At 47.9% G+C, this 25,256-nt stretch overlaps 2 protein-coding genes and 1 long non-coding RNA gene across 3 annotated transcripts; 2 read left to right on the top strand and 1 right to left on the bottom strand.

Moving 5' to 3' along the window:
• Window positions 1-2,973: 2,973 nt before the first annotated feature.
• Window positions 2,974-6,150, bottom strand: NLRP10 (NLR family pyrin domain containing 10). The gene is given in 12 exon segments (XM_049713825.1): window positions 2,974-3,121; window positions 3,598-3,662; window positions 3,664-3,969; window positions 3,972-4,186; window positions 4,189-4,378; window positions 4,380-4,476; window positions 4,478-4,650; window positions 4,653-4,864; window positions 4,867-4,986; window positions 4,989-5,063; window positions 5,066-5,130; window positions 6,071-6,150. Coding segments are annotated over 12 exon segments (1,746 nt in total).
• Window positions 6,151-7,682: 1,532 nt separating this feature from the next.
• EIF3F (eukaryotic translation initiation factor 3 subunit F) lies at window positions 7,683-15,092 on the top strand. The gene is made up of 8 exons (XM_004279224.3): window positions 7,683-8,079; window positions 11,304-11,374; window positions 11,615-11,694; window positions 12,128-12,265; window positions 13,598-13,689; window positions 14,111-14,247; window positions 14,376-14,489; window positions 14,859-15,092. Exons 1-8 carry the CDS (start codon window positions 7,698-7,700, stop codon window positions 14,934-14,936), a joined length of 1,092 nt encoding a protein of 363 aa, XP_004279272.1. The 5' UTR covers window positions 7,683-7,697; the 3' UTR covers window positions 14,937-15,092.
• A 3,219-nt stretch (window positions 15,093-18,311) lies between these two features.
• Window positions 18,312-23,982, top strand: LOC125965255 (uncharacterized). The gene is made up of 3 exons (XR_007478943.1): window positions 18,312-18,480; window positions 22,616-22,756; window positions 23,656-23,982. It is a non-coding gene; the product is annotated as an uncharacterized LOC125965255 (long non-coding RNA).
• The last annotated feature ends 1,274 nt before the right edge of the window (window positions 23,983-25,256 follow it).

The following is a 25,256-nucleotide window of genomic DNA, read 5'->3' as shown; positions in this document are numbered from 1 at the left end:
ACAAAAATACAAACAGCAACGTAGAATGAAGCAGCAGAGGAATATGTTTCAGACTAAGGAACAAGGTAAAACCCCAGAAGAAGAACTAAATGAAGTGGAGACAGGCAATCGCCCAGAGAAAGAGTTCAGAGTAATGATCATAAAGATGATCAAAGAACTCAAAGGGAGAATAGATGCACAGAGTAAGAAATTAGAAGTTTTTAACAAAGAGTTAGAAAATATAGAGAACAACCAAATAGAGATGAAGAATACAATAACTGAAATGAAAAATGCACTAGAAAGAATCAATAACAGACTAAATGATACAGAAGATCAGTGAGCTGAAAGACAGAAATCACTGCTACTGAATAGAAAAGGAAACATAAATAAATAAAAGGACCAGATGAGCCCAGCTTCTCTCTGCACTTGGAATCACTGCTCCTTCCAGCCACCAGGTCCCGTAGCCTGGTTTGGCCCATTCTTCAAGACTTCTACACATGGGGATCCCATTGGTTCTCCCTCTTACCCAGCCCTCTCAGGGTACCGCAGTCCATCAGACACACGTTATCTGTATACAGTATGATATATTATTTTGTCTACTCAGAACCCTTTCCTTTGGAGATCCACTCTTCCATTCCCTGTGTTTCAGGAGGTGCTGGTCCTTTCTTACTCAGCCCTTGGAATGTGGCCTAGGCCATGAGATTCACCCAAGCCAGAGAAGTTCATCTTCCAGACCAAAGAGATTGTTCAAGGCTTGACACCTGCTCAGGGTCAGGTCAGAATCCTTCCCCAATTTCCCTGTGGGAGATAAAGACTATTCCCTCCCTATGGGATTATTGGCTGTAAGGGTGGTTTATGTTGACTCCCCTTATGGCCATCTTCTCTGACACATAAGGGTCACTCTCCGAAATAAGAGCAAAAGGCAACTATAGAAAGAGCAACAGAGGGGAGAGAGTGGAAGCCCAGATGACATTGTTAGAAAGAGCCAGACAGACCTAACTAGAAATCAGCTTAAAAAAAAGAAAAAAAGAATATAGTTGGTCATTTAATTTTTGCTTAATCGTGTTTGATTTGAATGTGAATCCTAAGTGAAATAACGTGTCTAAACATCAACTGGATATTACATCCATGTTTTTTTAAACAGACCTCCTTGGCCCCATGAAACTCCAGCAGTGTGGCTGGGTACCTGTTTTGCTGTTCGCAGAAAAATCTCTATGATACTCAGGAGTTGGTCGGCTGGGAGCATTCAGGCTCTCTAGGGGACAACACAGCCTAGCTCAGTAGGTTCCACCAGCCTCTTCAGTAACCCAGTACAAATTGCTCTTTAATTAAGGACATGGGCAGACATGCAGTTTCTTACACAGATTCTGTATATACACACAATCTACGTGCTCAACAGGCTACGTATATAATTATCAAATGTGGAGACACCAGACTTCCTGTGTGAAGAAGAGTTCATAATAATTAGTGTCATGGGGTCTCAAGTTGATCAGTCAAGGCTGAGTTACCTTGGATTCAGGTATCTGGGCACGTCCAGCAGATTTCTGGAATTGGTACACGTGAAATCAACTTGTGAGAAGTCATGACAACAATAAAACTGTGTGAAAAACAAAAAGAGGGGTGTCTGTAACCTTCCTGTTACAGGAAGGGGCACTGAGGGTCCAAGGCAGCATCAGCCTTCCGCAGCAACTGCTGGGTGGGGGTAGGTTTGCGGCACCTGCACAGTCCTTGAGGACCTCTACACAGTGGGCTGAGGTGTGGGAGCTAAGAGAGCTCCCTGAGGAACCCCAGAAACTGATGGGGCTCCTGACTGAACTTCAATTTCCTCATCTGTAAAATGAGGGCTGGGAACTGACCACACCTCTACCTAGAATTCCCTTTTTCTTCTTTTCTCTACAGAGGGAACCAAAGCAGAAAAAAGGGATTATGAGTTAGCGCTTAGAACTGACTGACATTTCCAGAAAGAAAAGTCAGTTAATGGCACCTCTGGGGACAGTCATGACATGTTATTAGCATGGAGCTAAATCGAATCACAGTAGAGCTTCCAGGACTAAAGGTCTGTAACAAGCCATGGCTCATTCCCAACATGGAAAATTGAGAAGTTTCTAGAAAGATGGGAAGCTACTGTTTAAGCAGCAGTAAGTCACAAATACAGAGTCAAAGGGACATTCCATTATACCACAGTACAATACTTCTTTTATTTATTTATTTATTTATTTATTTATTTTTGGCTGCGTTGGGTCTTCATTGCTGTGCGTGGGCTTTCTCTAGTTGCAGCGAGCGGGGGCTACTCTTCTTTGCGGTGTGCGGGCCTCTCATTGTGGTGGCCTCTCTTGTTTTGGAGCACGGGCTCTAGGCGCGCAGGCTTCAGTAGTTGTGGCTCACGAGCTCTAGAGCACAGGCTCAATAGTTGTGGTGCACGGGCCTCGTTGCTCCACAGCACGTGGGATCTTCCCGGACCAGGGCTCGAACCCGTGTCCCCTGCACTGGCAGGCAGATTCCTAACCACTGCGCACCAGGGAGGCCCAATACTTGTTTTAAATGTTAGCACTGATATGCTTCACATTTTCCAATATTGTGGAATGAGCACAGTCCACATTTTATTATATTAGGGAGTTTATTTCACAGGAAAGAGTCAAATGTCAGAATCACATGCTTGGTCACTGACATTAACATATAAGAGGAGCTACTGAAATAAGACTCTGCACTATCGAAACAGCCTGGAGTGGGGGGATGGGTGCTAAATAAGTGAATTTGAGCCATCGATGGCAAAAGTGGTTGTTCCTAAGGGCTCATTCCACACGGCCTTTCCCCATGTCCTATGTTCCAAGTCTTCTGATCCCCTATTATCTAATCTCTTTCTTTTTGCTCTTCTGTCCTTATACCCCTTCCAGTATGCATTAGTCTAATCTCACATCTCTCCATTCCTTCCTACTCTCTGTCTCCCCCCATCCTCCTGTCCCTCCACCCCACCATTCTCCTGACCCTTCATCTCTACTGTCCCCACTTCTCTGCCCCACGTCCTGTTGCTCCTAATCTCCTTGTCTCTAGTTCCTCTGTCCCTCTGCCTTTTCCATTAGAGGTTGACTTTTGGATCCCCGCTCTATTACTTTTGCCCACAATTGGACATTTTTTCTCCTTTCTGTTGTCAATGAAAATTGACAATCAAGTTAATCCAAACTGAAGCTTATAACCCACGAGACAGGCTCTCAGAAGCTCTGAGAACCGTTCCACCTGTTAGAAGTCGAAGGCACCGTCATAGATTTTTGAGACAAAGGATCGTACATCAAAATGACATACTGATATTCTACATAAAGTTCACCAAAGATAAGTAGTTCAGGTAAGCATGTACAAAGCAAGCGGTAAGCCACCATGACCCACATACAGAGTTGGGAAAGAAAGAGAATCTTTTAAGTTACACTGCTAGCATCAGAAGGAAGGGAAAGAAATGATCTTTACAGTTGAGCAGGCATTCCCACCGTTGAGGAGCTCTGGTTAACATGTAATGCAGATGCACACCACACGTCAGGGAGGGAGGGAGGAGGTCCAAACGGGCAGAGAGAATTTGATGTTTAAATTTTCTCGTCCTGCCTTAAAGTATAAATTTTATTTCATCACTGTCCATTACTCAAGCTGGTTTTGACAGAAAATGAGTTCCTTCTATGGAATTTCTTTTCACTGAAAATGTTCCATCTTAAATGATACATCACTCATCTGAACACCCTTTATCAAACCCTTTACTTTAGATTCATACAGGGAGAATTCCAAATCCCAAGTTCTGAAATGCTTTATAGAATCCATTCGTTCTTTGAGGCACTTCAGATCCTGCTTTATCGAGGGAGAAATTTTGAGGCAGAACTTTAGCTCCCAGTTCGAGGAGCCCTCTTTTTTCGATATGTCCAATAAAAACTGCATACTGAGGGCCATCGCCTCACCCCCTGTCTGCTTCTTTTCATCTAGCAGCCTATTCACTTCTCTGCAGCACTCTCCCCTGCCGCCAGCTGGCTCCGGTCCTCTTCCACCAGGTAGGACATGGCATGAAAAAATTCCTATAAGCTAATGCGGTAAAAGCTGTACTTCTTGATGTCAAATCCCTCTTGGTAGCTGTTGCTGCTCACGAAAGCAGCAAGGCTGAGCCCATCTAAACTGTGCTTCCTGACGTCACCTTCTTCAAACACGATGCCCTCAGCTGCCAAGGGGCACAGCCCCTCAGGACCTTGTCCCGGGTAGGCTCAGAGCAGACCCCAGGGGCACTGTGGGGCAGGAAGGTGGAGACGTAGGCCATGAAGATGTCAGTACAATTACCGGGCATCTCCAAGACCTCTCTGCCTTGCTCTATCTGCCCCTTCAGCCAGGAGCAGACCACGCAGCAAATGCCTGGAACCTGACATGCTTTGTCAGAGAACATCATTTCTTTGTACAATGTCAAGGGCATTTCTGGCTTGCTCCTTATCTGTGAAGTAGGAGTTGAAATACCTCCTCCTCTCAGGCTTCTCTGAGGATGTGGACATGGGGTGGTTCTCTCAGCAAGGACTCCAGATTTCACAAAGCCAGCACCCAGGTGGTGACGAGAAGGGCGGACCTGGGAGCATTAGCATTCCTCCCCAACAGAAGGTGCAGCACATCCTCCATGGGACTGGACCTCGGCCTCTTCACCCTCTCTGCAAAGGGCCCCTCTGCAGCTCATCACAGTCATCCAGGATGAACAGGAGCCATTCCAGCTGCCTCAGAGTCTCTGTGATGGGAGCTTGATTTTCCCCACAACGCCAGAAGAGGAGCTGGTCCAGTCTGCCCTCCGGCAGCAGGACCACTTCTCTGCAGCTCACATAAAAGACATCATCCAACTGGCCCGGATACAGGGTGCCAGTGGTCCAGTCCAGCACCGTTTTCTGGCCAGTGTTGTCTTTCCCATGCCAGCCGACCCCTGTAGCACCACTATGGGTGGGACCTGGGAGGACTTTCCCCCTGGATCTAATAGAGCCTCCACTGTAACAGAGTCACAGTGGGCTGGGGCAGACAGGCAGATGACGCTGGGCTCCCTGAGCTGGGCGTGGCCACCAGGAGCAGCTGGTTGTAGCCGCCCTGATGCCTCCTTCTTGCCGCTCCTCTAGGCCGTGCACATGCTCTCGGTACATTTCTCCATAATCTGCACTATACAAGTGAGGTGTTAGGGGTGAGATGGGAATAAAAAGAGACAGACTCTGGCCTCTGCCCTTTGGTTTCATCTTCTGTGCCCCAGAACTTGTATCTCTCTGAAAGTTATACTTCTAGGGGCATGGGGAGGGACCACTGCTCGTGTGTATGAGGGTGTGTATGCATGTGTGATGTGCACGTGCCCATCTGTACGAGTGTGTGAGGGTATGTTCTGTGGGGGGGGGTGTCCGTGGGGTGTGAGTGAATGCTTATTTCCCCACGTGCTCACGGGAGTGTGCTATGGATGCTTGTGTATTTTTGTGTGGGGAAGGCGTGTCAGTGTGCAACGGCACGTGTGTTTGTAAGAATACGTATACATGCAAAAGTCACCCTGTGTGTGAATGTCTGAGTGTTCATGTGACACGTCCCCATGTGAGATGGTGAGGACAGAGAGAGAGGAGAAAGGAAAGGGAAACTGGAGAACGGCGAAGTCACAGGAGCCTGTTCCTGGTAAAGATCAAGCCAGGTGTTAAAGAGGAACCAGCTCCTGACTCTGAGTCAGCCTAAATTGTCCCCATCTCAATCCTACTGTTCCCCCTGCTACTGCTTTAAATGTCTCCTTTCCTTCCCAGGCAGTTTCCTTGAGAGAGTAGCCAGTACTCACTACCATGAGTCAACTCCCAAATTCTGGTTTCCATGCCCACCCCCTCCCCGCAGTTCCACTGGCGCGGCTCTACCAGGGTTGGCAAAGATCCAAGTCATCAAATTCAAGGCTCGCTTTTCAATCCTTTCTGGATACGCTGTTTACCTGAGTTTGGAGGAATGAAAAGAAAGGATGCGTGCCCACCCAGAGTACTGACAGGGGAGCAGGATCACGTGAATTCTAACTAGGAAAGGTAGATCCTAGGAGAAAGCAGCTTTTGGGCACGAGAGTCAGGGCTACGTAATCCAACGTCACCCATCGACCTTGCCAGCTGGACGCTGGCACTTGACCCAGCCAAGGGAGTGGGCAAGTTCCTGACGGGCAGATGTTATCATCCTCGCCACACCAAGAAGGAAACTGAGGCTCAGGAAAAACAAACAAACCAACCTGTAGATGGCCCAAAGTTACACAGGAAGTTAGGATCGGAGCTCCTTCCACACATAGTAATGAGCATAGCAACCTTGTAACACTAATAACTAATGTACTTCTGGCATATGCTAAGAACTTTACAGAGCATTACCTCATTTAATCCTCTCCCATAGTACAGACTAGTATCTCCACCAGATCTCTCCACACTTCTGCTTGCATGTCTAATCGACATCTCAAGGGTGACACATCCCAAAGTGAGCTTGGGATCTTTTCCCCAAAACCTACTCCACTTGTAGGTTTCACCATCTCAATTGACAACAGCCTCTTCATACTAGTCCGCTCAACACAAAAAATTGGAGTCATCCTTGACTCCTCTCACACCTCACATACAATTTCTCAGAAAGTCCTATTGCCTCTACCCTCAAAATATGTCCATCATTTCCCTACCTCTCATCGCTTCCACTGCTGCTGTCCTGGTCCCAGCCACCCTCATTTCTCATTTAGATTACCTGGCAATCTAACGTGTCTCTCTGCTCTTTCTCTCTCACCTCGCTCTGCCCAGTAACCACTCCCCCTTTCTATTCTTCTCAAAGCAGCCAGTGTGATTCTTTTAAAACTAAGACAGAGCATGACCCTCCCGGCTCAAAACTCCATCTGACTCAGACTAAAACTCAAAGTCCTTACACGGCCTGGTAAGTCCTTAATGATCTGCTCCCCAAGCCCTATGGAGAGACCCATGTCCTGCTACTCCCCGCCTTGATCCTAACACTCCAGCCATGAAATAGCCTCAAACACACCAGGCCTGCTCCTGCCTTAAGGTCTTTGCACTCTGTTCCCTCTACCTGGAGGTTCTTCTCCCCAATAATGGTCATACCCCTCGTCTCCTTTAAATCCACTCAAATCTCACATTCCCATTTTGACCTGCTCTAACTCCTCACGACTCCTGATTTCCTCCTTATTTTCAGCTAATTTTTCCTTTTTCATAGCACTTATCACCTAATACATTCTATAATGTACTTATTTGTCTCTCTCCAGTAGAATGTATACTTTTCAAGGACAGTGATCTTTGTTTTGTTCACTGATATATCCCAAAGCTCCAAAAGAGCATCTGGCACATATTCAAATTGTTGAATGAATGACTCACTGCATTGACACCTTAGAATGCTGTCAAGAACAAAGTCCTTTAAAAGGCACCTTGATGTCGATTATCCCATTGAAGTACCAATTGAGACCCTTGCGCCGCTCTCTGGCTCCATCTGGTGGCAGCTGTTTCTCTCCTCTCAGTGCGGTTCCAAAGTTTACTCGGAACTACTTAGCTCGTTTCTCACTGAGTGCGCATCGGACCGAAATCAAAGAGCACAAACTCAGAGCAAAAAAATTGTAGCCGTGAGTAGCATCATCAGAAGCCAATAAGCACAAAGATCTACTTCACGTGATGCAGGTTCAGCCTATCGTGCTCCTAATCTTTGTCAACTCACTCCCTTCCGCGCCTGGCTCCTTCCTTCTCGACAAGATGGCCACACCGGCGGTACCGCCGAGCACGCCTCCCGCCACCCCAACCGAAACCCCGGCTGCGGCCTCAGACCCGGCCCCGGCTCCATCCCCAGCCTCAGTCTCAGCGCCGGCTCCAGCGCCGGTTCCAGCTCCAACGCCGGCTCCAGCCTCATCCTCAGACCCGGCGGCAGCAGCGGCTACGACCGCAGCTCCGGGCCAGACCCCGGCCTCAGCGCCAGCCCCAGCGCAGGCCCCGGCACAGTCGCTGCCTGGCCCGGCTCTCCCAGGCCCCTTCCCTGGCGGCCGCGTGGTCCGGCTGCACCCGGTCATTTTGGCCTCCATCGTGGACAGCTACGAGCGACGCAACGAGGGCGCTGCCCGAGTCATCGGGACCCTGCTGGGTGAGTGGTCAGAGAAAATTGACGTTCTCTTCTACTTCCCACCTCCCGTTTATCTTGTTCCCCTCACTTCCCACCCCCATTATAGTTATTTATTGAATAAATAGTGTGTGCCAAGTGATTTACATTTTATCTTTAATCTTCCCAGTAGCATTTCACGTCAAGTATGACTAGTTCCAGTCTACGAAAAATGAATTCAAACTCTGACTAGGACGTCAAAAACCTTTGACTCCCTAAGCCCAGTGACCACGTTTTCCCCCCTTATCTACTGGTAAATGTCTTTATTTTCCAGGTGTTAAAAGAGAAGTTTTTCCTAACCACTTGGCATTGGAGTGGGGACACCTGTAAAAAGATATCCCTCTCACCAAGTAGACCGGTTTGGCAGGAACCCATTTAAGGTTTCAATAATGTTCTGCTTTCCTAAACGTCTAAGCCTGAGCCTCTGTTCCTCAGTCTCCCTAATATTAGTCCCCAGTGAGATATGGACCCCGTTCCCCCAGTGCAGTCTCTGATTCTCCATTTGGACACAGACAATTGTATTATCTATTATTTGTATTAACGTGCACATGGAGGAATAACCTTTTCCCTGCCCATGTTCCAAATTTGGGAAATTGATATTTCATGTTACAGTAAAATTGAGAAGCCGTAAAGAGGGATTTCTGACAATATATCCCTTTCTCTGGGGACTGCTGGTCCCATCAGATTAATTTGCACTCCATCTTGGTCACAGAATTTGGACACTTGTGAATCCAATTTAGTCGCATGTATCATTTCTTTTTCTTACCCTTGAACGTGTAATAGTTTCCATCGTAGAAGACAGTCGGTGTATTGCGAAGAGGATGATAGTTGTCGGCAGACTCCAGCACGTATTAGCTAAGTCTGTTTCCTTCAGGGCCTACTTTAGATTTAGTCTGTGAGCACTAAATTATCACAGAAGGCGTCTGACTGTGCTGGCACAGACTGGGTACAAAACAGCTGTTGGTTGCCATCTTCCACCGCATCAGGCACCCTCCTGACACAGACACACATTGTCTCCCTCTTTATCTTTGAGAGTGTAGCATTTTACAGAAACTTCAGTTGGTCCATTATCTTTCAAGCATTGCCATAGTTGGCTCAGATCAAGCCTTTGTGTTCTCCCTGCCTGTTCTCCCTTATTTTATCCTTTAAGTTTCACTCATCTTCCAGGTTCCCAGGAAAAGTTTTCACTCTCAGTCCTTCATGCCATATCCCCACCCTCACCCCTATTCTTAACCTTCCAAAGTATGCCATCCTTCTGTGACTGCCCTGCTTTGAGCTTCTGTAGTAAATGGTTCTTGCGTCACTGACTTGGCACTCGATAACTACTAGCTTGCTCTTTCAGCTGCACTGTCAAATTTTCCAAACTCACTAGAGCTGTTTAACGAAATAAACAATTTTCCACCCTAGGTTTGTGCTAAGTGCCCCCAAATATGAGTGACCCTAGTTAGAACAAGGGTAATCTAGATTTTTCAGATCCTCTTTCAGAATGGAGTCATGGTACAAGGCTAGGTGTTACAGAGGCATTGCTTACTGAAGAATGGAGCGTAGATTCTGCTTGCTAGGAACTTAGACATTTTCAGTTAGAAATCAATTCACGAGACATATTCCATTTGGTTAAATGAAATCAGTGGTGCCTTTTATGTACCATAAAACTATTAGGTACTTAGAATTCAAAGTTTGATCAAACAAGCTCTACTCTTAACCTTAAATTCAAGATGAAGATATACTCTTATAGGCAAATAATTAGAATATAATGTGATAAATGCTCTAGTAGAAGGGTGTTACGGTGGCATGCAAATATAGAAGACTTAACTATTTCAGATGCTTGAAGTGGTCAAGTCTGTTGACAAGAGGTCAAATAGGATAAAGAGTATGTATCCACACTCCTGTATATAAAATGAAGAACAAGGGCCTGCTGTATAGCACAGGGAACTGTACTCAATATCTTTTTTTTTAAATCTATTTACTTATTTATTTGCTTATTTATGGCTGCATCGGGTCTTCGTTGCTGCGCGCGGGCTTTCTCTAGTTGTGGCGAGCGGGGGCTACTCTTCGTTGCGGTGTGTGGGCTTCTCATTGCAGTGGCTTCTCTTGTTACGGAGCATCGGCTCTAGACGCGAGGGCTTCAGTAGCTGTGTCTCTTGGGCTCTAGAGCACAGGCTCAGTAGTTGTGGTGCATGGGCTTAGTTGCTCTGCGGCATGTGGGATCTTCCTGGACCAGGGCTCGAACGCATGTCCCCTGCATTGGCAGGCAGATTCTTAACCACTGTGCCAGCAGGGAAGTCCTCAATATCTTGTAATAACAAAATGGAAAAGGATCTGAAAAAGAATGTATATGTGTGTGTGTATGTGTATACATACATAACTGAATCACTTTTCTGTACACATGTAACATTGTAAATCAACTACTTCAATTAAGAAAAAGAAGTATGTATCCATTTGGTTTGGGGGCATAGTTTCAGCTAAGGGGGCAGAAACCATAGTGAAGTGGAATTAAACAGACGCTGATGGGTATAGGCAACATTGTGGTCTGTGGTGGAGAGGGAAGCACTTGAAGCCTGGGTGGGCAGTGCCAGTAGATGAGAGAAAAAATGGAGAGGTCAGGGGACCAGCAGTCTTAGTGAGGACAAGAAACAAATGTAGCTGGAGTAAAAGTATCATCAGAACTAGAAGAATAAAAGTTTGTGGTATGATGTTTAAGGTTCACAGGGAGAAGGTTTCTGGTTGATGGTAGGGTTAAGGTTATGACTGTGGGACCATGGCTGAAGGGAGGTACAGGGGAAGCTCCCTAAGATTGAGCTCTCAGGATAGGCTACTGTATGAGTGGTCTCTGTAGACGTGATCAGAATCTTCCAGGGAGCTCTGCAGATGAAATTATATTAAGGAGAAAGTCTGGAGGCTGAAAAATGAAGGTCACAGAGTGAAGATCTGGAGTAGGGCTGGTAGCAGGAAGTGACGGACAGGCAAAAGGAGACCTTGCGAAGTAAGAACAGACCCTGTTTGCTGATGGTTAAAGAAGAGAGTTGGAGATTGCTCCAGAGTTTCATTTCTCTGGAAAATCCTGGTTCCATTGGTGCTCATGGCTGAACTTGGAGCTTATGAGCCCGGTTTGGGTTTTTGTTTCCCTGACTTTGAGGAGACCTCTTGAAAGCATTTGGGACAGTTGGGAGCCCAAGGTTTTATAACACATGGACAATACTCTCTCACAGGAACCGTTGACAAGCACTCAGTGGAAGTCACCAACTGCTTTTCAGTGCCGCACAATGAGTCAGAAGATGAGGTGAGTGGGAATTTGAGACCCCTGTGCGGTCTGTGGCTACTCATTTGCTGGAGTCTGTGTGAGGCCCCTCCTGCGCCACAGCGTGTTGTGCTCATAACTGGAGCTGCAGTTAAAGAGCTTCGTTCCATTTGTACATACTTCCCGGGCCTCTTCTGTCTGTTGGGAGTGGCCTCTTGTCCTGTTTATCCATTTGCTGTGGACTCTTGGCTTCTTAGCTTCCGTTCCTGCCTTCCTTCTCAGGTGGCTGTTGACATGGAATTTGCTAAGAACATGTATGAATTGCACAAGAAAGTCTCTCCAAATGAGCTCATCCTGGGCTGGTAAGTTGGGACGAGGGGATGGAAAGTCTCGGTGGTTGAGTGCCAACATCTTTTGTCACCTGACTAGGTATCGTACACCCTCTTTTGGAGACAGAGTATTGAAAGTGTATTATCTCAAGGAGCTATGAGTTCAGTGTGTTTTGCTGGCGGTTCTGATCCTGTGAGGCCAAGAATACTTATTTTGGACTGCAGCTTTTACTGAGCAAGTCTTTTCTGCCTTGCTGGTGACTTAGAATTTTCAAGAGCTCTAAGGCAGCCCTTATTTGATTTGATACAGTTTTCAGTGTGCGTAATTTTTTGGCATGTGTTGTCCCTGGGGGTATAACTACACCCCAACTAGGGTTGTTGGGTACCTAGAGACACGCATGCCACCATCCTGTTTGGTATTGATGTCGCACGTAGACATGAGTCCACAACTGTGTTCCATTTCCAGGTATGCTACGGGCCATGACATCACAGAGCACTCCGTGCTGATCCATGAGTACTACAGCCGGGAAGCCCCCAACCCCATTCACCTCACAGTGGACACGAGTCTGCAGAACGGCCGCATGAGCATTAAGGCCTACGTCAGGTGACCAGAGTCTTGGGCAACAAGGGCACGAAAAGCTACCTCGTTCATGCTGTGCCTGGGTGCCACCCCCGCCTCCACCCCCCGCAGGTGTCATCCTTCAGTGTGCGGCTCGCTGCCTAAGGAAGCCCCTTCCTCACTTTCAGGAGTTATCACTGGAGAGGTTTTATTCCGAAACAAACTCTGTCCCTGAAATTTCCACTCACTGATCCTTGCCTACCCAGATTCCTGCTCATTGCTTATAACCGACTTCAAAGGGCAGCCCTTTAGGTATTTGAGCAAGCTCGTTTTTCCTGTCATCTTTCCTAGAAGTTAACTGTTACACAACTCCTACAGCCGATCCTCACACAGTGTTCTGGCCATGATTTCTTCTCCACATTCACTGATTTTCTGAGTTGCCCTTCAGTTTGTCGTTATCACTAAAACTGTGCATAGGACACAGGGCGGTACAGATTAAAGAATGGCTGTCCTTGTTTTGAACATGTCTATTAACTGGGGATAGAGTACAGTTTGGATGACAGTAACATTACCCTGTTGGCACATTAAGCAGCTAGAATGCTGGTTGATGGGAGATATTGGGAAAGGCTCTAGAGGCATGCCGAAGAAGGGGCGGCTGTAGGCGTTGGAAGGATTTTATTTTCTGCTTAGAATGAAGCCCTTTGTTAGCACATCTCTTACTTTAACTTTGTGCCATTTTTGTGTGTGACACTGAAGTGACAAGTTACCTATTATGTGGTAGGACAAAGATGGTGGATGTCAAGTCCTCATGGGCCAGTTGGTGTACCACGAACCTCTAGCTGTTGCCTGATTCCTTAGCCTTTCCGGGTATTTCAGACTCCTCAAGATGCAGTGAAAGTATAGTTGACACAGTAAAGGCAGTCACCTTTGCTAAGATTACTTACAGCACCCAGTCTGACCTTGATGGGCCAGAGTCGACTTTTTTTTTTTCAGTGCTGATGAGGAACTCGGTCCCAGAGAAGACCTGTCCTGTCTCTTCTTTCTGTGAGGAAGGATGTCTAGGCAACTAGTTCCACAGGGAAATCCAGTGTCCTGTCCTCAACACTGAGATTTCATTGTGTGAAGTAACTCTCTATAAAGGGTCCAGGCACGGTCCAAAAGCTGAGTCCCTTCTCTCAGGCCAAGGGTTTGGTGTGTGGAATGAGCTAAGGGAAGAAAGTGACTTGTTCCCTTTAGCGCTCTGGGCTTCAAGTGGCCCAGCTGTCTTCTTTCAGAACCGTGGAAGCCATACTCTTGGTATGACTGCTTTCCCAGCCTGAACTAGACATGAAACCCCCTCCCAAGTCCATCTGTTAACCTTGGCTTTTCTCTCCCCAGCACTTTAATGGGTGTTCCTGGGAGGACCATGGGGGTGATGTTCACCCCTCTGACAGTGAAATACGCATATTATGACACTGAACGCATTGGAGGTGAGTGACTTGCCCATACCCGCTTTCTAGATCTTGGGCATTTTTCAGGGGAGGGGGTTTCTGTTCTGTAACAAGGATGGAGGGCCTTGGGTGTGTTAAGAGGAACGGTTGATGTAAGGTTTGTGACGACTAGAAGTCATTCTTCTGTAGAAATGGGACTCAAGGAATTATTTGTGAAGTTGTTAGAGGTGGGAAGTCATCAGCACCAGAGGCTACACGGCCATTCATATGAGACCAGAACCAGTGATTAGCATACTGGGTGTAGGAGTTGAACTCTCTCCAGAGAAAGAAAAGCTAGTAAGGGCAGGGCAGGGGGGTTTGGGGAAGCTGACTCAGTCCAAAGGGAGGTGGTTAGAGATCTCTTTCCTGATGGGATGACTGAATTCTCTGTGTCACTTCTACCCCCAACCCACTCCCACAGTTGACCTGATCATGAAGACCTGTTTTAGCCCCAACCGGGTAATCGGCCTCTCCAGTGACTTGCAGCAAGTGGGAGGGGCATCGGCCCGCATCCAGGATGCCCTCAGCACAGTGTTGCAGTATGCGGAGGACGTGCTGGTGAGCAGCGGAGGGAAAAGGAAGGAGGAGGGCATGATCTCCAGTCTGAGATGGCTGGGGATGTGCTGGTGAAGTGACGGTCTCGGTGGTGAGAATTAACTGTTCCTCGTTGACTCTTTGGTGCTCAGTCTGGAAAGGTGTCAGCTGACAATACCGTGGGCCGCTTCTTGATGAGTCTGGTTAACCAAGTACCCAAAATAGTTCCTGAGGACTTCGAGACCATGCTCAACAGCAACATCAACGTGAGTGCCATCCCTGGGCTTCTGGGAGCCTGTGCCTTCCCCCACCTCAGCCGTACACCTGTGGAGGGGGTTGGGAAAGGTGACCTGGAAGGGGTAGAGGAGTCCAGGCTCGGGGGAAGAGCACAGGTGCTCGGAGATGCCCCTCCTGCTGTTTCCTTGCTTCCTGTGGCTCGGGTGTATCAGTGGAGATGAGAAAGTGTTCTCGGGCATTTCCTTCCTGCCTTCCACCTTCCACTCTTGCTCAGCCTCTCCCAGCTCTCGTTTCCCAGGACTGTCCTCACCCAGTGTCCATCGTACAGCTGGCCAAGACCAGCCTCTCTGCTCACTCTTTACCCAGCCCCTCACTCATCCTGATTCCTTCTCTTCCAGGACCTGCTGATGGTGACGTACCTGGCCAATCTCACGCAGTCACAGATCGCCCTCAATGAGAAACTTGTGAACCTGTGAATGGTCCGCAAGCAGCCCTCTACCAGGCTGGGCCCCAGCCAACCCTGGGACTCAGAATGGAGTGAAGGAGAAATGGTTTCTTTGTGGTTTGAGTCACACTGAGTCAGTCAACTGCTTGTGACTGTAAATAAACATAGCCTACCTTTTGTAAATGAATTCCATATTATGTGAGTTTACCTCTGGGTGGAAGGGAGAAGACAGTTCTGGAGCTCACACGGAAACCAGGAAGTGAGTACCCTGGTGGAAGTTGGTTGTGTGTGTGGCCTCACTCGTCTTCAGTAGTCGCACCCACAGCCCGAGCTGCTTTAGCTGCTTCTGACCTGAGACCAGATAGCCTTCTCAGCAACCTGCTGGTACAGGGGCACTTGCTCCCCACTCTTTTGCCTACGTTCAGAGCAAACTATCTCCCCCCAAAATGATTTTTACCACTTTTCTTCCATAGCATCTTAAATGGATGGCAGTATAAAGAGTTGCTTTGTGCCGTTTGAAGTACCTGGAGGTGTGCTAGTGAAGGGAGAGGGGTGGGAGAGAAGGGAAGGAGTGGATACAGACCTCTGCCCTGAGACCCATGAGTGTGCGCTGGTGGAAAGACAGCCTTCTCTGTGGTGAGGATAACTGTGCTTTACCAAATTTTTTCCTTTGATTTTCAACCTGGAAAGGTGTCCACTGACAGTACTGTGAACCATTTCTTGATGGGTCATGTGGTTTCCACAGGAAATGAAGATGAGAATCCATGGAGGGAGAATCATTGAGAGACTTGGGTACTTAACCTGAACTGAAAGAGTAAAGGGTGTGGTCAGTCTTTTAAAGCGCCTGAATCATAGGACAGAGCTGTTTGCCGCGTGGTCCAGGGAGGTAGGATTAAGATCTGTAGGTTGTTTCCCTCCGTTTTGGTAGGGAAAACAGAAAAGTGAATAATCAGTTGAAAAACAAAGTCAGTGCTGGGTCTAACATTTTTTTGAGCTCTTCCTATGTTTGGGGGCAGTTTTAATTATCTTCATATTGCAAAAGGGGCTAGGGTTCAGAGGGGTTGAGTACGTTGCTTGAGGCGACACAATTAGTAAGTGATGAAACAGGTTGTGAATCCAGGTCTGGATTTTTTTCACGTGCCACCCTCTGCTTCACAGTTCAGCGGCCCGATGAAATTAATAAAGCAAAAATGCAACATAACAGGAATATATAAGGGTGGACCAGCTCTGTCAGAGAGAGTCTACCTAGGACGTGATATCCGAGCTGGTGTTTTTTGTTTTTAAACCAGGAAATCAGGAAATGGTGATCGGCACAGAGGAAGTAGATGTTAAAAAGCTTAACCTGTTCAGAATCCAAGGAGAATGCAGGAGCCAGACCGTAAGGCTGTCAGCCTGTGGAGGTTGGATTTTTACCCTGGAAGTCGTGGAGGAAAGCCCTCGTATAGAGGAAGGAGGGAAAGGGAGAAAAACAGAAGGCAGGGAGACAGAGTCGCCGTGATTGTTGAGAGGTGATGAGCGCCCAGACTAAGGCAGGGGCAGTGGGGATGGTGACGGAGACTTGGATTCAGGGGGACTTGGAGTCTGGTTGACACCTGGATGGTGAGGGATGGGACGAGTCTAGGATGTTGCCTGGTTTCTGATAAAGGTGATTGAGAGGGTAGTGGTATATGGAAACCCTGGCTACTCAAGAGTGGTGGGAGCTGAGGATGCAGCGAGGTGTGTCCAGAGTTAAGGTTACAGGGGTCGTTTACCAAATGAAGTTTTAAATGCAAATAAATAATTGTGACTTATTTGGTAAACTGTGGGACCGCACCAGATCTTTTGAGGAAAGGCTGAAGAATTCAAGTTACCTGTTTGCTTATGTTAATATTTAACCAAATGCTAACCAGTGTGCTAAGCAAAAGGTCCTGGTGCCTGCTTAGAATCTATGGGAGGGACAGACAAGTAAAGAGACCATCACCTTGGGAATCACAAGGTGTTGTAGGTCATGGAAAGCTTCCAGTTAGGGAATGAAATCTAAGCTGGACTTGAATGAAAAAGAGACCGAAAAAGAAGAGAGAGGAAAATAAGGCATTCTATGCACAGAAAATAGGGTGTGCAAAGGCTCAGTGTCACCAGTGTCACTTCATTGTTGCCCACTCATGTCTGTGGAGGTGTTCATAAGTCAGAGACACTCCTCTGTGCCTAAAAGGATGCTGGCTTTTTCCCCCAGCCTTTGCTTATATGTGCACAAGTTTGTCTCCTGTGAAATGTGTGTTCACACGTTCTCTTTGTATGTGGTTGTGCCTGTGCTGAGAACACTGCAGGGTGTGTCTGGGCATGACATCTGGCAACTAACTGGTCCCTCCTCCTCTGACACCTCTCCCCACAACCGTTCCATACCCCAGGGTTCTGGCCTGGGTCCTCTGCCTGGAGGAGCTCAGGGAAGCCTGGGACTGATTAAGATGCCCAGGCTGCAGCTCCGGCCCCAATTCAGAACTGGTTTCCTGATTCCAGACTAGTTAAATGAACATCATATCTCTCACCTGGATGTCTCAGAAGCATCTTAAATTCAGCACTTTTCATATTGAATTGATTGTCTTTCCTCACCCACAAATCACTTTCTCACGTGATGATGCAACCATGTCCCCAGTTGTCAAAGCCAGAAACCTTGGATGAATCCTTGATTCCCCCTCCCCCCATCACGCCTTAACCAATTTACCACAACTCTGCCATCACTCTTGCCCTCTGTGATATAATAAGAAATACATATTTTCATCCACGTTCCTAGGTTCCTGGCATGCAGCTCTTAAACTCTTTGGAATTTCGTAAGTGATAAGACATACAAAGATGTCAAGAGACTCTTGTTATTCCTAACCAGCCTCTTTCAACCACACCTGAGTTTATGTTAATGACGTGATTTTTGGAAAGCTCCTAGATAACCGCAGGATGGGGGCTGGTTGCCATGTGAGCCGACCATGTGATTGGCGCCCAGGGTGGGGAGAGGGGCTGAAGGTTGCAGCACAATGACCACAGGTTTAATCAATTGTGCCTGTGTGATGGGGCCTCCATTAAAAGCCCAAAAGGACAAAGTTTGGAGAGCTGGGTTGGTGAACGAGAATGTGTCCAGGAGCAAGACACGTGCCAGGAAGATAGCGTGCCCCAAACTCCACAGGGACAGTTGCTCTTGTGCCTGGGACCCTTGCAGACCTCGCCCTGTGTGCCTCTTCATCTGCTGTTCAGTCATACCCTTTAATATCCTTTGGAACAAAGCAGAAACGGTAAGTAGACTTTTCCTGAGTTCTGTGAGCTGCTCTGGCAAGTTAATTAAACCCGAGGAGGGCGTTGTGGGAGCCTCGCGTTTATAGCCGGTGGATGAGAAGCACTGGTGCCAACCTGGACTTGTGACTGGCATCTTAATGGGGGGGCGGGGGCCGGGGAGCAGTCTTGTGGGACTGAGTCTTTAGCCTTAGGATCTGGCGCTGTCTCCAGGTAGATGATGTCAGAACTGAGTTAGACCAGAGGACGCTCAGCTGGTATCGGCATTGCTTGGTGTGAGGAAATCAGCTGCATATCTGGTCACAGAAGTGTTTGATGTGAGTAGTCAGCGTGGAGTAGAGGAAAACAGGTTCCCTATTCCCCCTCTTCCACCCCTTCTCACAGCAGGCGCACTGCTCTTGTAAATCCGACCAGCACATGCCTCAGATGAAGTTCAGGGGTGTCTTATTGCCAGGGTGAAGTCAGACATCTACCACAACCTGTAGGCTCATCGTGGCCTCGCCTGCCTCTGCAGCTCTGCCCCGTACACTCAGCCTGGGCTGCCTTTGCTCTGCCCTCTGCCTAGAGCACAGCCCCTTTAGCTGGCTTAGTACTCCTACTCCTTCAGGGTTAGTCTGGATGCTGACTCCTCTTGGAAGGTGCTCCTGTACCACGATCCCACAACTTCCTCCTACTTAGCATCTGTCTCACCATTTTGGACTTGTCTGTTTATCCTCTGTAAGAACACAAGCTCTCTGAGAGCAAGGACTGTCTGTTCTTTTGGCTGTTAGATCCCAGAGCAACCCATATACAGATTAGGTTCTCAGTAAATGTATGTGATGTGAATACATGAATGGATGGCTTGTAGAATAATTAGCACGAGACACTCTGGGCATAGTAAGTTCATCAGGGGCACCGGGATCCTTTGGGGAGGGGCTGGAGGGAAGGAGCACACCAGACAGGTCATTTGTTTAACTCATTTATTCTGCAAATATTTAGTGTACGCCAGACCTAGTGTAGGACGCTGGGGATACAGACGTAGATGAACTGTGCCCTCTGCCCCCTATGGGTTTCAGTCTCGGAGTGGAGACGCACAAAAATAAACAATTGTGACAAAATGGAATAATTGCTGTAAAAGAAATAGGAACAAATCTTGGGGAGGCACAGTAGAGGGCATGCTTAAATCTGCCTGAGAGCTAGAGAGGGAATTCAGTCTTGAAAGACATTGGGAATTGACTGGACACAAAACAGGAAGAGCTTTGAAGAAAGTGGGGTGAAGATCAAAATATTACTCAATTTTACAATGGCCTGTCTATAGGGAGTTGTGTTTCCAAGGATGCAGCAGCCTAGAGGTAAAAACTGAGTTGTGATAACAGCCACGACAGTTTCTGTTGCCTTGCCTTCTCTGTGGGGTCACCTGCTTCCTCAGATCCTCCCCAGAAGTCATCTGGCGTGTCTCACAAGTTCTCTGAACCTGGGGTTGATTATGTATTTTGAAATTTCAACAAAATTTATAAAATAATTTTTTAAATAAACAGTATAAAGTACTCATTATCCATGCCATTAAGCCTTCAAAACCCTTATTTTGAATAGTTTCATAAATTTCTATTACATGGACAAGCTCTAAACAATTTTTTAGTGTTGGACTTGTGGGTTGTTTCCGGTCTTGTGCTAACATCATTTCATGGTGAACAACTGTGTGCAGACATGAATGTCTGGCTTTCCGTTTCTTTGGGATGATCTGTGTCCCCTACTTTGTGCACACATTGTCATCTGGGAAGCCCACACAGTGCCATCCAACCTCTGCATGTGAAGGACACCTTTGTGAGAGTAAATCCCAGCTTCCTCTTGCCCTCTCTCCACTGTGGAGGGAGGGAGTGGGAAGCTGAGGGGACCAGAGACAATATGATCCCCCTCTGCCCTCCATGGGTCCATAATTGCCATAAAACTCTCCTCCATCAGCCCAAACCAGAGTCCCAGTAAAAATGAACTCAATCCAAGTAGGCTTGGAGAGCACGGGAGAGTCTAGGGACGTGGAAATCTGGACACGGTTCCCTGTTCCTAACTCCAGCCTATCTGCTCTCTTGAGCCTGTGGGCTCCTTGGCCGCAAGAGAGGCCTTGGGCTCTGCTGGAGTCCCAAGAGAGAGAATTACTTTAGAGCTTTGTCCCTGGTGGGCCAGGAGAGTGCTGGGAGGCCGATATGGAGAGGTCTCTGGCAAGAGCAGGAAGCTCTGGATCCCGTGAAGAACATGGCGCACAGCCACTGGTGGACTCTTGAAGGCAGCAGGTGTGGGGTCTTAACTGGATTCTTGCTCTGGTCAAGAAGGATGGAACAGGTAAACTGAGCCGTCCTACCCCCTGAGGCAGGGAGTCTGAGGCAAGGGCTTCAGCAGGGGATTGGCGTCTTGCTTGTTTCTGCTCAGCTCGTTCTAGGCAGAGAGACCATTTCACCTTCCAGCACCCACAGAATTTCCAGCAGTGGCCAGGCTCTACTCCACAGCAGGTCTCACTCAGGCCTCCTTGAAGAATCAAGGAGGCCTCTCTTACTGCAAGTGTGCTCGGCACAGCGTATGACTGTGACATCAGGTTCCAAGCGTAGATGAAATTAGCATTTCTCCCACGTGCTAGCCACGGTCAGCATTTCCAGGAACGTTCAAACAGGGCCCAACTGCCGGAACTGAGTTGCTCTTACACTTACTGTAATGTCTAGGAATACATGCACTTCAGTAGTGCAAGCTCTAACAGGGCTAGCGAAATTTCAGATGTCCCCCTTTTCCCCGGTGACGTCTCCCAGAAGGGAAAACAGTTGCATTTGGTGATGATCTAGGCTGTGATTAAGTCCGTTTGTTCCATGATGGTCTGTCTGATCCTTCCTGGTCTATCTTCTACCTTATTCGGGTTGCCAGTCCTGTGTTTATGTCTCTGTCTCATGATGATGGCCATCAGTCTTATAATGGTCTCCATGTCCCACTATGTTGGTCCCTCTGCCACTTTGTTCCCTGAGAGCACTGCTCTCTGTCTGAGGCTTTCTGAGTCATGGCCACCAGAGGGCGCCCTTGCGCTACTTAAAGTCTGTTGGTTGCCAGTTTACATTCCTTTTTCTGAGTAGTTTTCCAAGGGCCTGGTAAAGAAAAAGCAACTTCTGCTTTGGAGAGGCTAGATGGGTACACGGTAAGTGACCAAAGCTGCTGGAGATTCTTCTCTTGGTCACCTTTGAGCCATAGGGTGATGACACCCAAGTATCTTACTCTATGCCCACCCCAACATCACTCCAAATAAGCATACTTCTTTTCAAAACATGGTTTGGAAACACAGTTTTAAGTAAATCTTCTAGGGCCCACTCTCCCTCCAATCAGATTGTAATCTACAAGCCCCTCTATACAAAAGTCCTGGAGCTTCCACTTTCCAGGAGAAACCCAGGCCCTGACCACCAAAATGAAGTTTCTGGGGCTTTCCAGCCAGGGAAGGAGTGGTACCAAAGCTCATATATAGTCCTGGGCACCCTATGAAAGAGCCTGGCCTCTCTGTATGTTACTAGAGTTTTGGGCAGGTGAGTGAGGGACCCTCACCAAACTCTGGAGCCTGGAAGAAAGAGAATGGTACCAGGCAGGATCACGTCCCAACAGTCCCAGGTAAGACTACTTGGCTGATTGGGGTGCAAGAGATGGATCGAGGTAAGGGTTAGCTGAGAAACCCCAAAGTGCAGCTGGAGAGGGGACATACATAGTGTGGGTCCCCTGAAAGTAAAACATGTGACGAGGACTCGTGGGGAAGGTAGTTGTTGGGGAAGGCAATCTGTATTAGATTCCTAGGGTTGTCATAAAAAAGTACCACAAACTTGGTGTCTCATGACCACAGAAACTTACTCTCTCACAGTTCTGGAGGCTGGAAGTCTGAAATCAAGGGGTTTGTGGGCCGTGCTCCCTCTGAAGCCTCTGGAGGAGGCTCCTTCCTTGCCTTCCCCAGCTTCTGGTAGCCCAGCTGTTCCTTGTTTTGCAGCTGCAGCACTTCAGTCTCTGCCCCTGTTGTCATCTGGCATTCTCCTCGTGGTCTGTTTGCAGACATCCCTCTTGTAAGGACACCAGTCATATTGGATTAGGGCTCGCCCTATGGACCTCATCTTAATTTGTTTACATCTTCAGAACCCTATTGCCAAATAAGGTCACGTTTCCAGATACCAGGGCTTAGGATTTCAACATATCTTTTGGGAGGGAAACAACCAGCCCATAATATGCTCCAGGAAGCAGAAGTGAATGGAGACAAGGAAGGGAGGGAAAGCCTGCCATACAATCTATGGTATTAAGCTGGTCGTTTCCATTCCACTGAGAATCTTCTCTAAGGAGCTGTGTAAAATACCCCTGAGAATTCTCCTGCTGAAAGACTTGAAGGCTGGGACATTTAACCAGTTCTCCCGTTGGTTGGAGAATTTCTTAGGAGGTTAACTTCCTCATGCTTACAGGCTGCATCTACAGGTGGGCTGAGCGTACTTCGCTAGCTGATAAGGAGAGCTTGCAGTGGGCTGTGAACGCTGTGCGAGGAGCTGTCCACCACAGCTGTGCTGAAGTCGGGGAGGTTATGGGCTATGGCACAGGGAACAGAAAGTGTCTGTGAAGGTACACCCTTTGTATCACTCAGATCTGCTCAGGACCCACAATAAGTCCACTCTGTCATTGACTCTTAAAGGCAGTGGTCAGTTGCAAGCTGTGTTTAAAAAAAAAAAAAACTTTCAACAGGAGAGTCAGTGGAATATAGTTCCCCTGCTGTGGTTGCTCCTAAGCCACTATTAATATTCATCATCTCCTTCCCAAAACCCGGCAGCCAGCGCTGGTCTGGATTGCGTGTCCTGAGGGCCTGAGCCCTTGGCTTCTTTGCCGTCATCAGGCTTTGTTGGCTGTGATTGCCTAGTCACTGTCATCACCAGGCCTGAAAGCACCAAGAGCCACTCCAGCACCCAGGTGTCAGGTGAATCCTGCCTGACCCCATTATGCAGAGTATCCTTATCTCTTCTGGACAGTCAGGGATGATTGCTCTCTCCAATATGATAACTCTCTTTTTGCCTCATGGCCCACTGGCACGAGGAGCCCAAAATGGAAAGCTTCCCATGTTAACCAGTGGAAGATGTCCCCCACAGGGTCAGGTCCTCTAATATAACAGAGCCAGTCGCAGAAATGGCAAACAGTTTCTGCAAGGAGGTCCCCGGGGTGATGATGAAAGGGGTCAGTTCCACTTCACCCCTTGGCTTCTTGGCCCTGTGTATTCTAACTACCGGGGACATAGCGCTGTACATCGGCTGATAGTTTAATGCATATACTGCACCCTGGAGGACAGTGTCCTAATCCACAGGGTGTCATCCTAAAGCTGGCTCCCTGGCTGAGCCTTTAAGAGGGCATTCCCACTTTCTACCCTCTGCTTCCGGGTAACGAAGTATATGGTAAGACCCCTTGTTTTACAGAACTGTTGTCACAGTGCTTTACCATAATACACACCCTTCAGCTGAGATTTCACTCTACAGGATCCCAGGTTGATAATGAGACATTCTATAAGTCACTGGAGAAACGCTACAGCATGGAAGATAAATCCATATTCAGAAAAGCTTTCAGTTCCAGTAAGGAGAAGAAGTCTGATGCAATCAACTTGCCGAGTGCTGGGGTAGTCTCCTCAAGGAATGACACCATAATGAGATCCAGCCTCTGCGATGAGTGTTCAGTAGCAGCAGTAGGTATCCATAAATCAGCCTTGGTGAGAGGAATCCCTGTCATTGGGCCTATGCAGAGCTTCCAGCTCTGCCACCTTCCCACTCTGTTCGTGGGCCCAAGCACTTCCTTGGTTGAGGATAGAAACCAACTGGTAGCCACCAAACACGTCATTCTGTGTACCTGGTTGTTGAGGGCCTCCTCTTCAGCAGCAGTTGCTTTCTGATGAGCAGTGACTGGAGACAAAGATCTGCCCAATCTGACGCCTCTACTATTAGTCCATCCACTCACCTTTCCCCCAGACTTCCTTCTCCAGTATTCCAATCTTCCTTCACCCAGGCCTCTGACCAACCAATTGAGTTATTCTCCACTGCTCAGAAGTCCATGTATATTCTCACCTCAGACCACGCCTCCCTACATGCAAAGTTGATGGCCAAGTGTACTGCCCACGAGGAGGGTTTCCCTCACCACCCACTCACTTTTAGCACTTGTCCCAAGTGGGTGTGCAGTATGGCTGCAATTCAGTTTTGGTTTGTACCATTGTGTCAAGCCAACCCATCCATATGCCAGGTTCAGATTTTTTCCTCCTACAGCTGTCATGGTCGGGAACCCCCCACATGCGTGAACGTGAGCTGAGGGAGCAGGTTGGTGCAACAGGGTTATGTGACGTGGAGTCTAAGCCACCTTTCCATGCAGCTTACTTGTGCCCTCTGAGCCTGACCTAAAAGTACCATTGTCATCATACAATGAAGCATCCTTTCAAGACTGGTGAACTAGTGAACATAATCGCCCAGTTCATGACTGGGCCAACTTATGACTGGTGGCCCAGACTGCAGTGGGCATTTCTAGTCGTACAGTGTCTTGATGTCCCATTTTCAGGTCTTTGCAGGCTGTACTTGGGCCTGGTGGCACACCATGAGCTGCTTTTTCAAACGAGTAGCTCTGTGCTGCAGGAGGCGTGGCTTAGCTCTCAAACCTGAAAGGTCTCCTTTTGGAACTTCCCACAGACTCCATCCACACAGTGTTCCCATCTAACACAGAGGCCTCTGGCACTGTTGGACTTTCAGGTCATAGAACTCAAGAGTCAGGGCAGCTGGGACCTCAGCTTGAACCTGCTGAAGATGCCTTTCTTGCTTTTAGAACTAAAAAGAGATAGTGGGTTGTCTGGTCTCATGTAATAAATCCATTCCAACATACCCACCTCCCCGAGCCCCCCGACACTCAGTAACTGCCAAGGTAGTTCCTTTCTCAGGGTGGGTTCTCCAGAGCCAGACTCTGAAGTGAATACTTACGTACAAGTGATTTGTTAAGGAAGTGCCTTAGTGGTGTGATGGTAAATGATTAACAACTGGCTCTTTGGAAAGAAAGCCTTGATTTGTAGCGTTTGCCCATTTCCATGAACACTCCGTGGTGAATGCTC

This window comes from Orcinus orca, chromosome 8 (assembly GCF_937001465.1).
Source record: "Orcinus orca chromosome 8, mOrcOrc1.1, whole genome shotgun sequence".
NCBI classification, from domain to species: Eukaryota; Metazoa; Chordata; class Mammalia; order Artiodactyla; family Delphinidae; genus Orcinus; species Orcinus orca.
Note: the sequence above shows the minus strand (reverse complement) of the source record. Positions and strands in the feature narration are given on the sequence as shown.

What these genes read in the sequence shown, in the direction of transcription:
- EIF3F (XM_004279224.3), top strand. Translation starts at nt 7,698, where the DNA reads ATGGCCACACCGGCGGTACCGCCGAGCACGCCTCCCGCCACCCCAACC. An exon ending in AGTCATCGGGACCCTGCTGG is followed by an intron (nt 8,080 to 11,303) that starts GTGAGTGGTCAG and finishes ACTCTCTCACAG; the next exon opens with GAACCGTTGACAAGCACTCA. An exon ending in AGCATTAAGGCCTACGTCAG is followed by an intron (nt 12,266 to 13,597) that starts GTGACCAGAGTC and finishes TTCTCTCCCCAG; the next exon opens with CACTTTAATGGGTGTTCCTG.